A 17,385-nucleotide genomic window follows, 5' to 3' on the forward strand; every position below is an offset into this window, starting at 1 on the left:
TTTAAAATATATAACGCATCAGTTTGGTTGGGATATTCAGCCAAGTGTAAGGACAACTTTTGAATATTAATAGGCGTTCGGCCGAGCTCCCATATACTTTCTAGGTTCCACGGATCGCTGAGCTGGATTAAAGGATCTGCAATTGTGTAGAGCATATGAACCATGAGGCTGAAAACGCAATGGTTGTTGCATTAACGTGGGTCCAACCGGTCGTTGGATACCGTGAGGCGCTTGAGAGAAGCAATGCATAGATGGATGCCGGGAGCCACATTTTACGCATTTGTGGGCGAATGAGCAATTGGTATAAGAGCAGAAACATTTATTGTCATATGCGAAACATGGCTTAGCCGTACGAATGTTATTCATATACTGAATGAATTCTAAATGTTTATTTCCGTGCCTCGATAAAAATATAGCCATGTACATCAAGCAGGCGTCTGACCAAACTTCAATGCGTTCGATATTTTTAATAACGCCTGAATCAGAGACAATTATCTCGCCATTTCTTATTTGGACTTTTTGCTTGGTTGATTCTCGGAATTTAGGCAAAAGGGACCTCAAATCAATAAATTCCCTTTACCAGATTTATTGCCTTGTCTGTAAAGGTACATGTGCGTACATATTCAACCAACCTTTCTCGCTTTGTTGCTCGCTTGTTCCCGGCTCGGACGATTCCTCTGGGTCAATTTCCGGTGCCGTCACTATCGGTTCCGCGCGAACGGCCCTCTGTCTCCATGACTTGAAGCGCTTGCGCGACATCCGCACGACGTCTTTTTGTACGTGGTGGCATTATAAAACCATAAAAATAGTCTTGTTAATAAAAACGAAAAGCGAACAATGATATAGACTTAAAAGCAAAAATACAATTATTCTAGAATTTAAGTTTTGTTAAATAGCTCACTTTTAATATTTAATAGTTTAATATTTAATATTTGATAGTTATGTTATTCCGGAAACACCATTTCTATAATAATACAAACACGTGGTTGTTGTATCTTGAATCTAAAAACTCAAATTATATACTGTATACTGTATACTAAATGTACAACGACTGACAAGATAAATCTGATCACCAAACACAATTTCGAGAACCGTACAAACACGTGGTCGGTATATCTTGAATATAAAACCGCAAACTATTAAATACCTTACCCCAGAATAAAGATACTGAATTTCTTATAATAAATTTACATATAACAAGATTAAACTGTATAAAATAAGAACAAGTTCTCATTAAAAAAGAACTTCAGATATCTTTTCAACCACGTACCTAAATGTAAAATTCGCAAAGCAGTGACTTACTCGGTTTACTGGTCAGCTCGAAAAGGAATGACTGCGAGGAAAACAAGCGGTTTATATAAGTGGACGAGTCTAAGTGATACAATTGACTATATGCTTCAATACATGTCAAAATCTGTTGGTCGGCCCCTTTAACATACGCAACTTTCAAGATGAAAAACGTTTCACGTCAGTCTAACTTTAGTCATAGGAAATACATTACTAAATAATACTGTTTGATATATTTCATAACCCCTCGATAGAACTTACGTGTTCTTGACATATATTGTGTTTATTTGTATTTGTATTTTGTAATTGACTTTTATGTTACATAATGTTATGCTATTACTCGTATTCACGTGACAAAAACTAATTTGTATATTTGAGTTAAAGACGATGTACTGCTGTATAAGTCTGAATAAAAAATCTGTCTGTTTGTCTGTCTAACGAATATCGGTTGGACCCCCGTAGGATAGGTCCCGCAGCTTAACGAAGTAAGTCCTCTCCTGAGTATATAAAATTGAGCAGGCTTTTTATAATTACGCTATCACACTGTGTGTGTTGTCTCTGTTCAACGTAAGGGTTTAAAAGAAGCGAAGTTGCCCCTATGATGTTGTTTCGCCGGTTCTCGAATCGTGAATGTTATATCAACTGTACAGAACCATATAATGATGAAAACAAATCCGTTTTCTGTTAAAATTTACAGATTACCAGGTTTAATATTGTTTATTTGTCGGTTGATACGTAAGTTAATAACTCAACAAGTGTCAATATTACCCAATTAACAATTGATTTAGCGAAAAACAGTATTTGTGTTACGTTGGAATAATATATACTATTATAACCATACTTGTATTTCAATTATTAAGGTGTATTTTATTAATTTCCCTAATTTAATTTTGAATAATGGCATTGACCCCCAAAAAAGAAATAATTATGTGAAATTTCTGAACATAAATTTAACTTTTATTAAAATTGTTCTCCCCGGATAGCCTCTTTCAATATTCAAGTTATGTTTACTCGTTTGTTATAAAACGTTTCCGTTCATTAAAAAGTGTTATCTGCATTCTGATATGTGTAGTGATAGGCATTTCATACAAGACCGAATTAAGTTTGTAAAAAAAACGTTTCCTTCTGATAAAGGTTTTATCTGCAGTCCGATGTGTACAGTGATAAGCATTTTATACAAGACCAAGTTACAGTTTACCAAATCTGTGTCAATAACATTATCATTTGTTTTGGTTTCATATTTACTAATGTCCAATTGTAGCTATCCTGAATTACACTCCTCCTCTTGATCTTGAACACGTCATCTATGTATTTGTAATATAAAAGCCCATCCCATTTTTATGTTTGCTTCCATGTTCTCTTTATGAATGTAAATAGTAGGTTCCGTTGTTGTGAAACGTATACAAATGCGCAGCATGATTAAATGTTTGATTCACTCTTTCAGTGAGACAAATAACAACTAAAAGCATCGATGATTTTCGCTGTTTACTGGGCAGTTTCGACGTCATGACGTTTTTATTCCCGGGAAAATCTCCATTTAAACCCGTTTAAAATTTTTAACAAATGATGGAAATTATAATCATTTAAAAAATTGTTTTTTAGTAGCTTATCGATGTTGACGTACTCGTTATCATAGAAAATAAGTATTAATGTCTAAGATAATTATTAAATTAAAGTCGCTGATTTACCGAAACCATCAAATCTCTTCTATTTGCTTCATTGTCGTACATTTTCCTATAGCTACGTGTACATATAGCTTAGAGAAACTTCCTTGTCTTGCGCACACATTTACTGACGAATTAGGTAAATGCGAAATAAACATGTATTGGCCATGCTAATTTAAATCAATTAACAAGAACGAACACCAACATCAATTGTTAATTACGACATAATCAAAGCATGTATGGCATAAAAGCGTTCACAATATGGAAAATAGTATAGTATAGATAAAACGTTAAAACACATAGCAAAAAAGTAATTACAAGTAAACATCGGTTGTCATTCTAAAGGTTACTTATGAATGCAGGATATTCGCGTGGATCAGTAGTAGGTTGTGCTTTATTTTCTACCCACGACGATTTAATAACGGTGATGGTGTGAAAATATTACTGTAATGAAAGTTTACAACCAATAAGTACATACTGTTCATACCTTCAAAAATATTGATATGCTCCGATTTGCCATGTTAGTCCTATCAAAATATGTTCGATATTTTATAAGACAACATCTGTCATGTCTATCGGAACCGTCCACTCGAAAATATCTTGATCCGTTGGATATTTTTTTATTTTTGCCCGCAAGTGGGTTTGTTACGTGAAGGTGCGGACTCGCAGAGGCTCTGCTGCGAATGCTATGAGGACGATACATTGAGCCTCGTTCTATGAAAACTTGTTTAAATGTGTGTGAGAAAAGTGTCGTCCCTGACTTGCGTGTGTCGTCATCACAGGCTTTAATGTGTGTGAAACATGTCGTCCCTGATAAGAGTGTGTCGTCCTCACAGGCTTAAATGTGTGTGAAACATGTCGTCCCTGATAAGAGTGTGCCGTCCTCACAGGCTTTAATGTGTGTGAGTTAAGTGTCGCCCCTTATTAGCGCATGTCGTCCTCAAGGCTTAAATGTGTGTGAAAAGTGTCGTCCCTGATTAGCTTGTGCCGTCCTCACAGGCTATAATATGTGTGAGTAAAGTGTCGTCCCTTATTAGCTTGTGCTATTCCTACAGGCTTTAATGTGTATAAGAAACGTGTCGTCCCTGATTTGCGAGTGCCGTCCTCAAGGCTTTTTAGGGTTGACAATATCCGCTTCAATGGAATTTTACGTTTAAAGAAGGTTTATTTTAAACGAAATTTTAGACGGACAGTGTTATCCGTAAATAACCTATGCGGACTGCACAGGCTAATCTGGGATCATGTACTCATAAGCATTAAACCTAGTTGTCGCAGTACGAGGCTCCATTTCTCTGAAGTTTTAGTGACGGGCGCACATTTTCCTGTGCAGCATTTCATCGATGACAGCTTGTTCGTCAAAGTTCTGTTCATACAGTTCGATGCATAAAATCACATTTCTTGAATGATTGCGTATATTTTTGGTCTCAAAGTAGATTTCAGCAATATATTGACTTGTTTCTTGTACGTACACAAAATGTTATAGTGCTTTTATTGATGAGTTGAACTTTATTTCAACATATAAAGGCGGCGAATGAAATTCTGCGGTGTGAATATGCGTTTAGTAAATCAAATGCACAACAAATCTATTGGTGTTCCAGTCGGCTTTCGATGATTACGTTAGTTTCAACTCGGCGCTGTTTTAATATGAGGGGTGTCCAAAGATCAATTCGTATTTTCTCTTCAAATTCAGTACATCTTACATTTATTTTAAAATATAGATTCATTGAGAGCCTGTGCTTTTACCATTCCAACAACGCATGTGTCTTAAGTCTGACCTTCGTTATAAAAAAAACGCCTTGCTGATTTTTTATATTGTATATATACAGTCCGAAATAAAACATTAAAGCACAACAATTCAAATTCATATTCAACGAAAAAACGTACTACCTGCGAATTTTAGAAATTGGATGTCATTGCGATTCACATATCTCCCATAATCGTGCGTTGAATACATGTGACTTAATTGTCTAAGATGTGTGAATAGCGTGTTTCATCCTTTTATTTCATTTTACACCAAAACTAGAAAACATATAAGTATTGTTATACACTTAAACAGCAACGAAACAGACATAGCTATCCATTCATTAATGTGTGCGTTCATTCTGCTTTAAGTCCGCATTGATAACGCATTGCTCTACCGGTTCGTGGACATCTTTTCTGAAACAAGAGAGTCAGATTCGAATTCAAGTTCATGCTCATGCACTAAAAATAGTTCCATAAAGCGAGCAAAATATTAAACGGTCAAATGTGCTTTATTCGTCAGTTTGTCCATTTCTCAATATGGTCATGTTAGGTCAAATTGACTTCAAATATTATGGTATTACAAGGAATTATAAGTTCGCGTTTAATTTTCTATTGCGTTGCGTGAGATGACTTTTGTCAAGGAATAACCATTGATTACACTCGAATCGACCGTATTTCCTGTATCGAATTCTTCCATTTCATGGTTTTACGATGCCAGAACAAATGGTAACCAAACGCCTCTGACAGATAATTATACAGGATTGCTTCCTGAAAAAAATGGGTAGTATTTTTTATCAAGGCATTGAATAGAGTTGCCACTATTAAAAAACCTGTGCGACAGGACAGGAAGTATGGATTATTATTTCACAGCAGTTATGCAGTTATCATGCGATTCCATTTCCGGATCTTTCGAATAATGTCTTATTAAGCAATTTAGTATCGATTAAGTGCCAGAGCTAAATGCAAGAAATGGCACATAGTTAATGATAATTGTTTATCAACAGTAAGAACATGGCGTGAAATTACTTTCAATGCGTGTTATCAAATATTTAATCTGGCAACATGTCGTTTGCAATTTAATGAATTGCATTGTCAACTTGTTCATATTTCGCTAGGGAGAATTGTTGGGAAAACCTTAATATATTTGCTGTTCTAACCATTCGAGAAACACATAGATGATAGTTATTTTTTAAATTGTTATTTTTGTTAAACATTGGAAATACTAGAAATAACATGTGTTCAAATGTCGTACAAACAATGGTTCCTTTTGGGTTTCAGGCAATCATTTTTGTGTTGGTTACCCTTTACACGTTGGGAACATCTGACATGGCCGTACATACGGCTACTAAACGCTCCAATTTGGTAAGTACATTTGCCATCAAATGGTTAATATATACACATTGTAAAAAGTACATAATTTAGCGTTTATCAATTAAATACCATTGCTTGATTTTTTTGTTTTAAACATTAATCGCTATATCCAATAAAAATTTAGTGGATGACGCATTAAAGTGATATTATGGGCATATAACAGTAGATAGGTGTCTATCGCAACCGTTGTTTATTTTTGGTGTTTTCACTTCATATACACTTATATTTGTTAATGCAGCATCATCATACTAAAACAATATCTCGGAAAAAGAAAAATGATCCATTTGAATATCAACCGTGTTTTCGTTTTGACAACTAACGACAGAAATGATTCGATGAACGATGCGAGTCTAAATGTAGTTTTCATGCAGATTCGTTCATACGACACAAAGACATTATTTTGTTTTACGGATCATTTCGGCTTAGAGGACTGGGTGAGTCATGTAAAATATCGAAAATTATATATATGTTTTATAAACAACTGGTAGCAAGATGAGTTGTAAATAATTGGTCAGTTACCACATTTTAACTAATTATTTTGACCTATTAATTCTTTTCAGCTCAATTCAACAGTGAAAAATGCCCATAATATCACTTTAATGGTAAATTTGAATTTCATAAATGAAGACAATAAAAATATAGTTCTTTAACCGAAATATAAGGCCTTGGTTCGGTGGAACATACGAAACTTAAAAAAATCCATGAATTTTACTTGATGTTTTAAATACTTTTACCTGATTGGACAATTACAAACCATTTAATTGAACCGTTGAACATGTAAATACAATTTCAAATTCTGTAGAACGTTTTATTAATAACAAACAGTGCACTTTTAAATAGTTAAGAGTAATTATGAAGTGCGAGTTTCATTACCATTATACTTGTTATACGTCTTGTAATATTTAATATTTATTTATATACATATATATTAAAAGCTAGGATATGTAAGCAATGGACACGATAAGAAGGGCCACATTTTTTACCAGTCAGCAGCAATTAATTTTAATGCGTCGCCGTAATTCATGTGGTTTAGAAGGAATTAAAACGATATATCTTTCTTTTTTTTATCCAACTAACAACTATCAATCGAAATATATTTTTGAAATTGTGTTGATTGTTTTTAGTTTGATCAGAACTACCATACGATTGTGTGTTGTGCTTGCTGCAACAGCACGCTGGAATGGTGTGTGTGGTGTTCGATTCGCGCGCCATGGTTTGGCATTTTTGGTTTTACATTTGCTGTCTCTTTGGGACGTTCTTGTCATGCGCTTGGTTTGGGATTAATTTTCGGGTAAGTGTGGGATTGGGTTGGCACTCGGGACGGAGGCTTTGCGTTAATCGTAAATGGGCTGTTATTGCATTTTAATCATGTTATGCTTGTGGTGTGTGTTCTGATATAAAAGTAGTGGATAAGAAAATTAATTTCTCTTTTGAAATATTTTCAAGAATTTCACCGTTCGCAACATTTTGTTCAAACAAAGATATTGTAGTTTTAAGACAAAACAGCGAATGTCACGAACGCTAATAAGAAATTCACGAACAACTGATCCAAATTCTATTTTGTCATATCACTTCTCTAGGACAATATGATCACACCGTTGCGAATCCAATGGGAAGTCACAAAACGTGGCACCACCCTCTGTGTCGCGGAATGTTCCAACGACCCTGAGTGTAACAGCGTGTTCTACAACAAGGTCACCAAGAAATGTCAAGGTCATTCCGTGACATTTGGTCTCCTTGACAACCACATGACTGGTCAGTCTGATACAAGATACTACGTTCCATTTAGAGGTAGAATCATACTATATTTTCTATAGATTTTATTAACAAACAATAAAAACGGCATTAACATATGATATGTATGAACACACATAACATATATGTGTATTGAATTTCATGTAAAGTTTTAAGGCTTCATTTGTTCCCTACCAAATACTACAGGAACTGAGTAATGTTAAAATGTCAAATAACATCATTTAGTTCTGTTTTAATTTAATTCTCATGTAAGCATTCCGGCGTGCGTATTTCATACACTACTTCGTTCTTGCTTTGACCTTCAAAATCATGTATACAGTATACACATATATTACAATTATTACATAATATGATGTGGTGATTATTAAGGTTTTATTTAAACATATGGGGGGCTTGTCGCAGGAATATGATCTTAATACAGATGCGTAAATAAGTTTTTTGTATTAGTAATTGTTGTCTGTTTTGGATCGATACCGTTTGTACAGCCATTTTGTAACAACACTCTTCAATTATATTCTACGCAAACACACGGGGAAAATCTTGATTATGCAATACGCATATCCATCGGTCGACTTCAAAAATGTAACAAGCGAACACACAAGACAATCCTTGATTATGATAATCGCATAAACACACAACACGTCTAAATAATGCAATACGCAAAAACATGAGACGCCGCAGCTATGAAAACGCAAACATTACCAACAGAAAACGCTTCAGATATGTAATTCACACACAGGCTATGTGATGATACTTCTCATTTATAGCTCACCATCTAGATCAGTTACACGGATTTACATACCTAAAATGTCAATAATTTAGAACGCATACACGCAGCACACGCCTAAATTATGTCAGACACATACACATCTTAATGCCGCATATGTGTTATTCATATGCACATAGGGCGCATCTCAATTATGCAATACAAATAAACACATAACTCTCCTCAATTATGTATTCGCCATTCACAAATGCCAAGCCTTATGTATGCGAGACGTATACACAAATGATAAGTCAATTCCACAATTTTGTTCAACGAATGTAGACATGGACGCACTTACTATGCTATGCGCTTACACACATACACACAGGAAACGTCTCATTTCTGTAAGAAGCATACACACACGGAATGCCTAACTTTTTATAGTCGTATAAACATTGCATGCCTCAATAATGCAATAAACATACACACAGATGGAACATGGCGGAATAAAGCACTACAGTAAGCAACGGATATACCTCAAGGATGCAAGGGACACCTTATTAATGCAATTTGGCTACGCAAGGGAAATGTCTCAGCTATGCACTACACACACACATAGCACAACCAAAATAATGCAAAACACCCAGGAAAAGTCTCAATTACACACTTCGAATGAACACAGGACTCAATAATACGGTACACTGACACATACTACAGCCGAAATAATGCCATACGCATTCACACATCAACATAGGACAAGCCACAATAATAAAATACGGCTTCACATGTGACACACCTCAATATTTCAATACGAATATTAATAGAACATGCTTTATAAAGGCAAACGCATTGACTTCTCAACAAGGCAACACGCCTTGACTTCTAAATAAGGCAATACGCCTTGACTCCTCAATAAGGCAATACGCATTGACTCCTCAATAAGGCAATACGCCTTGACTTCTCAATTAGGCAATACACCTTGACTCCTCAATAAGGCAATACGGCTTGACTTCTCAATAAGGCAATACGCCTTGACTCCTCAATAAGGCAATACGCATTTACTCCTCAATTAGGCAATACACCTTGACTCCCTAATAAGGCAATACACATTTACTCCTCAATAAGGCAATACGCATTGACTTCTCAATAAGGCAATACGCCTTGACTCCTCAATAAGGCAATACGCCTTGACTTCTTAATAAGGCAATACACCTAGACACTTCAATAAGGAAATACGCCTTGACTTCTCAATAAGGCAATACGCCTTGACTTCTCAATAAGGCAATACGCCTTGACTCCTCAATAAAGCAATACGCCTAAAATAGGTATCACACGCCTCAGTAAGCCACTACCTGTCCACATAGCACACGCCTTATAACGCAGTAACCAAACACATAGAACGCGCCTCAATAATGCACTATTTCTATACATGTTACACACCCGCAAAACGCATACACGCAGAAATGCAATAATTCAATTCGCGTACACATACATGTAGCACACTCCTTAGTTATTCAATACGCATACACATATAACAGGCCTAAATAATACAATATGGATACAAACAGGGCACGGTTACATCCTGGACGCGTGCACGGTTGATGCGGACTGCACAATCCCCAACTCTACGTGCTGGGATTCGCGCCAGTGTATGTGCAAACCCGGGTACAGTTTCTCTCCTTCCAGTCGCCAGTGCGTCTACCGTACGTATTGCTTTCTTGTCCTAGCGTTAAATGTCAACATTCTGTTCACTTAAAATGAGTTTAATGCAATGCTCCGTCGAATATCATATATTAGTGAATATATACGTTTGTGTTAAATACAATCGTGTGGTAGAGCTGAAGGGGGAGGGTGGTGGTGGTATTTTTATGAAGCTATATCAAGATTTTTGACAAAGTTCTTCAAACACAACTTATTTAAATAGTTTTTCACTGAAATACCGAATTTTCAACTGTACTGCATTTTGTGGTTTGTTCAAACAAAATATTTTCAGGAATTTGGTGATTTACGTAGGAAACAATGCAATATCGGCATGACAGATAAGTTCAAGTTTGGGGATTTTAATAATTATTGTTTCTTATATCAACAACAGAATCGTCTTAATTATTCTATATCAGGCCATAATAATGAGCAAAACTGATCATATTTATTACTTAATTAACATCATCAGCAACAATTAATTAATATTTAACGTACACATATACAAGATGGGCGTCATACTTATTAACGCATGTCGATTTATTAATTTTGAATTTATATTAAAGGGAAATACGCGCCCATTTCTGTAATTAGAATCTAACACGTTCATCATAAATCTTAATATATTGTAGTTCATATCATTGTTAATTTTATAAAAATACATTGCACTACCGAATTTGTATCATCCAGCGTCTACGGCATTTTCAGTTCTTTCTTTCTTGTTTTCGCCTAATTATGGTGTTGTATGAAGAGTAACTGTATTAGTAAATAGACCTACATAGCATTTATGTAGCGCTCGAAGTATCAACATATTCTTTTGCGCTTCACACTTACAAATAAGGCATTAAGTCAAAAACTTGTAAACAAATGTACATTTCTGTTCAAAAATTAAAACAATCAATATAGCTATTTCAGTTCATAAAATAATACAATAAACGTGAATTGTCTGTTGCTTCTGTAATCATTGCTGCCTACTGGCCATTTCAGCGTGTTCACAGTTTGGTCCCCTGTTTATGACGTACGCAGACAGCTTCGTGCACGCCAACAACTTGGAGACGATCAACAACATTCCCCTGGAGGACTGCTTCAACCTCTGCCGCAACAAGATCTCCTTCACGTGTCGCGCCGTGGAATACATGGGCAACAATTGTATCCTTAGCAACGTGACCGCCAAAGACACAGGGACGACATTCGCCAGAGATACGCTTAGAGAGTACAATGTGTCATATCACCAGAGAGACTGCGCGTGAATGGAGAGGCATAGAGGGTTTCTTTAAGTATGGATTGGTTATTCATACTGTATTACATTGTATTGTAAGCGACGTGTTTCGGACTTTATTTGGAGACGAGATCAGAAAAATATATGAAATTTATTAAAAATTGCGTATTAGAATATATACAATCAAATTATCGGCGCAATAAAACTGTTTTTTTTTCTTGTATTTTTTTTAAAGAAGCAAGGTTTCCCATAGGGTATTATTTTGTAAGAACACGAATCGTGATCAGTACTCAAATTCTATATTAAGAACACAAAACTATTTATATAAAACGCACTGCTAAACACGAATCCTTTCTTTGTTTAAGTATTGAAATCGATTTAAAATCAACTCGATCCCGACACGTCGCCAAAATTGAGCAGAATATGTACGCGACAGAGAAGGAAATATTATTATAAGAACACGAATCGTGATCAGTCCTAAAATTCTATATTAAGAACACAAAACTGTCTCTATTAAACGCACTGCTAAACACGAATCCTCTCTTTGTTTAAGTATTGAAATCTATTTAAAGTCAACTCGAACCCCACACGTCGCCAAAATTGAGCAGAATATGTACGCGATAGAAAAGGAAATATTATTATATATGTATATGTTGACGTCTTAGTTAACGAATTTTATTTTCCATAAGTGTTTTTTTATGTTAACGAGTATTTTATTTGGTACGCGCATTACATAATGGAATATTTATTTATTTGTCACAAATGCCTTTGAACGATTATTCATAGTGTAATCGAAATCTTTTGACAAAACATACTTAGTTAAACGAGTGGATATTGTACATTTATTTATCTGAACTAAGTTTGTTTTACGCAATTTCTAATTTACCTTGCAATTAAAAGGTATACATATAGTCAATATTTCTTAGTTTTACCAAGAAATGTGTCCGTATGAGATGTTTGTTTGTTTTTGTTTGTCTGCTTATTTGGATTTTCTTAGTTTTTAAGATAATTTGTCGTATTACGATGTTCCGTGAACCTACTCGCACTTGATTTTGTAAGCTGGTTTATTCGCACTTAGTTTATACTATGTAGCAAGTAACGGACAACTGTACTACTTGACTCAGACGTAGGAACATTGTGGGCCGTATAAAACTAAGACCAGTTAGAAACACCTTGACCTCGTATATAGCTGTAAAGGCAAATGTGCAACACACACAGGCTCAGGCTAATATCCGTCAATTTTCAGTCATGGTATGAAGTGGACAAGCCCTATTTTGACAATTAATACCTGTATTTTGAAGGCTCATATCTCAGAAGTATATAGATCACAAAGAACGAACAGTTTTTTGCGTATCCGCATTTCATTGTAATAACCTTTTCAAGTTTCAAATCAATCAGAATAAAGCGCTGGAATTTTTTTTTTAAATCGCGCCAAAACGTTTAACATGAATTTACGTGGATAAACTTACATAGTTTTTTTTTTCAAATACACCACTTACCTGCGCTGCATAATTATTTCAATACATGTTCAAGTGATAGAGAGAGAAATTCTTGTTTCCAAAAATAACAATTGTGACTTTTTTACAACGAAAATTGACCTTGAAAATAACTACTTGATTTTTTCGCGTGACACACCAGCTAAAGTAGGGGAACATTTCATTTAAAAATCCATCAAAGCCATGTACATGCAAACATGGTAAACAGTATCCCCTTCGCTCGATGTATAGCGGTTTATAAGAAAACATAACTTATGTTTAATATCAATTCACATAGATAACATAACTTTTAATATAATTACAGACAAATGTAACATTTATGCCTCATCAAAACGCTTGCAAAATATGCATAAACTGTTGGCAAAAAAAAAACTATTAGAAAACTAATATTAATTTTCGTCACATTAGGATCTCTCACGGTAATGTAAACCGTCAATATAAAATGTTGTATCATAAATGCAAGGGCAATAACTACAGGAAAAATCAACGGCGCTGAGCGACTAGCCAATATGCGTACGTCCCATCTATTGGCATGCTATATATAAAGTTTCATCCGATGTTAACCATTATTGTTCGAGATCGTGTGTGGAAACCTATTATTATTTTCGAAGCAAATACTATCTGAAAATTTACGATGAACGACCTCACCATATAAGGACATAGCATACTAAGTTATATCGAACTAAAGAAAAAATTACATGAATATCTCTTTTTTTTCTGTTTATTAACATGACTATACAGACATCATTGCAAACGTCACTGATTGATTTTGAATCCATATATCATGTCAGTGTTAATAAAACTTGTATTGTATCATCACGTAATATTCTACATAATGAACTAAAAACATCGCCGGATGTGCACAATTTCTTAGTCAAAGGTTTAACCAGAAAAAAATAGTTTAACTTTATTTAGTTATTCATTTCTTCATGGGCGCATTTGCAAGACATTATTTATCAGCCGAATCACAAGTTTCTTATTTATTAAAATAATAAACACAGTTAAAAGTACTCCTTTTATTGAAAATAATTTCGAAGCATACACGTACTTGGCAAAAACATGTTCACTTCCTTACACTTGTTTAGAGTATTATACTAATTAAAGTATTGCTTTAACATAATTCGGATTTTCACTATTTATTTTAATCAATATTTAAAATCATTCATATTTATACGTATGCGCTTATTAAATTCAGATTTTATAGAAGCCGATGAATTTTTTATGTTGAAGTAGCAAGTGGCACACACGTATGTTTTAGATAATTTAATTTGAGACATTACTATTTGCAACATGTTGTTACTTGTCATTTGATGCAGACCCTTGGCGTAATCTGCATTGCGCAGTTTGAATCCAGTTCGCAGTAGTTTGTTTTAAATGTCATTCTGATAAGACCCCGCGCTTTGTACCTTTTGAATTTTAAGGACCTTCAACTTCACAATGATAATCAATATTCTGTTATAAAACCCTTGTCATATACAATTTAAAAAGGTACTAGCTAAACTTGCAAGTTTCTGTTTGTTGTAAAGTTATGTCATATATAAAATATTTTTACTTTTGAATGAAAAGTTTTGTGATTAAAGATTAAATTTCATTTGCTTTAGGTGATTCAATGTCAAATATTTCAGCAAAAAAATAATTGAAAGTAGAATCTAGATTATGACCCTTGTGTGGCGATGTATTCAAAGTAATAGAAGGCAGTTTCCAAGAAAGGTCACATAGTTTTAGGAATGGCCTATTATTTTATGTGGGAGCAGTGATCTTATGGTAGGACGCTGGCTTAGAGATCGAGTGATTCCTGGTTCGAATCCTGCCAGGACCACTGGATTTTCCTGAGCAAGAAATTAATTCAACATCTTCACCTCTCAACCCAGGTGTATAAATGGATACATGTGAGGGAAATAAGCCAATGTGCCGTGGCTGCATACTGCTCAAAATGTTAACGGACGACTAATGACCCAGTGATCAGGGGAAAAATGTGAAGCGCCTCTGAACGCAAATACTGTATGCTAAGGGTACTATATAAATGTGGTAAAAAAAAAACAACAACAAAAAACAACAAAAAAACTCAACTAAATTTCATAAAAATAAAATACGGAGGGACGAGAAAATTGACGACCATAAGCTCCCACTATCGCACAGCATAAGTAAGGTGCATTAAAAAGCGGAAAAACACCAATGACTTTGACTCAAACTAAAAATACTGTTCTGGGTCAGACTTTTAGCTAAAAATTGTGAAATTATAAAAAGTAGCAAACACTAAATAATTGAATATCGGTAGTTTCGAAGTGTTTCTGTTCTTTCATATAAAGCTTGTGACAAAACGTGGAACGCTTTCAAGAATAAAATGCACTTCACAATAAATAATTGTTTTTATTAACAATATGCAGTTCCTTCTTCTCGGCAAAATATAAAAAACAAAATATATGTGAACAATATACCGTTTATTTATCTAAAGAAAAACCCAAATCAGAACATGTGTGCATATGCATGAAAACCAATATACGTGTTGACCAGTTACAGTAATTTTATCTCAGAAAAAAATAAAATCTAAATATTAGTGCACAATAACCCATTCGTCTCAAGCAGCGGTGAACAAGACAATCTATTTATAAAAAAATAAATAAAATAAAAACACGTGTAAAAAATATATCGCTCATTTATCTCTGGAATATTTAACACCCAAATCAAAACATGTGTGTATTTGCATAAAAACATCAAAATTACATAGGCACGATAATCATTTAATTTAATTCAGTAATATGTAACATCAACTTATATATGCTCGATACATTTCATTTTATTATAAAAAACGACATCAAAATTCATGTTCACTTTTAGCAGTTTATTTATGTGAAAGTGATGCTTAACATCGACATTCATGCGCAACGTTCACAGTAAATGAATATCAATGATATATAACATCAAAAAAAACATTCTTTGACATTTTAGGAAATCAAATTAGCTTCAAAATGTATTTGCACGACATACACTTGTTTTTCAAGAAAGGTCTACTGTCGTGGTTAGCTTGAGGATGGTTCCAGGAATATGTGGTTTCAATATGCAGCTGTATTCGACTTCTGCAAGTAAAAACGCTACACTTGAGCCATATATCTATACTACACAACTGATAAAGATGGATTCTGAAGGATGTACACAGAAACTCATTTTACTATGAAAGTCCAATGTACTTTATGTTTAATGACTGATTTAAGGACTTTCACGCGCATGACCAATTTTTTCATACTTATATCACACATGAAGGAAAAGTAATACATTTTGGCAGATTTTTCATGTTATCGCATATAAAGTTAAATACATGTCGTAAGTAAAAATACATATATATACTATCACCAAGCTTACCTCTAGTTCACGTTGACAGAAACTGTTGCCGTGACAAGAACCATCAAAAATACGCCAATCCCAGTGCCACTGTACACTAATGTAGAAACTGAGCATGGCGCAGAAAAAGAAGCAGAAGCCTGACTGGTAGAAGCAGACGCTGAAGTAAAAGGGGCAGACGTTTGACTGGTTGGAGCGGGCTACTTCTACTACAACTTCTTCTACTACTACTACTACTACTACTACTACTACTACTACTACTACTACTACTACTACTACTACTACTACTACTACTACTACTACTACTACAACAACTACTACTACTACTACTACTACTACTACTACTACTACTACTACTACTACTACTATTACTACTTTTCCTTCTCCTACTCTTACTACTCCTACAACATCTACTACTCATCCTCCTCCTCCTCCTACTACTACTACGACAACTGCTACTACTGTTACTGCTCCAACTACTACTAATTCTTCTACTACTACTACTACTATTACTACTACTACTACTACTACTACTACTACTACTACTACTACTACTACTACTACTACTACTACTACTACTACTACTACTACTACTACTATTACTACTCTACTACTACTACTACTACTACTACTACTACTACTACTACTACTACTACTACTACTACTACTACTACTACTACTGCTGCTTCTACTTCTTTTATAACTACTACTACTAGTACTGCTACCACTACTACTACTACAACTACTACGACTTATACTACTACTACTACTACTACTACTACTACTACTACTACTACTACTACTACTACTACTACTACTACTTCTACTATTACTACTACTACTACTACTACTTCTACTACTACTACTACTACTTCTACTACTACTACTACTACTACTACTACAACTGCTTATACTACTACTACTACTACTACTACTACTACTTCTACTACTACTACTACTTCTACTACTACTACTACTACTACTACTACAACTGTTATACTGCTACTAATACTACTACTACTACTACTTCTACAACTACTACTACTTCTACGTCTACTACTACTACTCCTACTACTTCTACTTCTTCCATAACTACTTCTACTACTA

At 34.6% G+C, this 17,385-nt stretch overlaps 1 protein-coding gene across 1 annotated transcript; it reads left to right on the forward strand.

Moving 5' to 3' along the window:
• Positions 1-7,650: 7,650 nt before the first annotated feature.
• LOC127843588 (uncharacterized) lies at positions 7,651-12,516 on the forward strand. Its single transcript, XM_052373271.1, has 3 exons — positions 7,651-7,856; positions 10,095-10,229; positions 11,212-12,516. The coding sequence occupies exons 1-3, from the start codon at positions 7,652-7,654 to the stop codon at positions 11,472-11,474; spliced, it is 603 nt and encodes a 200-aa protein (XP_052229231.1). The 5' UTR covers position 7,651; the 3' UTR covers positions 11,475-12,516.
• Positions 12,517-17,385: the final 4,869 nt, after the last annotated feature.

The sequence above is a fragment of the Dreissena polymorpha genome, chromosome 9, assembly GCF_020536995.1.
Source record: "Dreissena polymorpha isolate Duluth1 chromosome 9, UMN_Dpol_1.0, whole genome shotgun sequence".
Taxonomy (NCBI): Eukaryota; Metazoa; Mollusca; class Bivalvia; order Myida; family Dreissenidae; genus Dreissena; species Dreissena polymorpha.

Bases quoted from the DNA above. Each gene is read 5' to 3' on its own strand.
- LOC127843588 (XM_052373271.1), top strand. From the start codon at position 7,652: ATGATCACACCGTTGCGAATCCAATGGGAAGTCACAAAACGTGGCACC. The intron at 7,857-10,094 runs GTAGAATCATAC...GGATACAAACAG, and splicing joins ATACTACGTTCCATTTAGAG to GGCACGGTTACATCCTGGAC. The intron at 10,230-11,211 runs GTACGTATTGCT...TGGCCATTTCAG, and splicing joins CAGTCGCCAGTGCGTCTACC to CGTGTTCACAGTTTGGTCCC.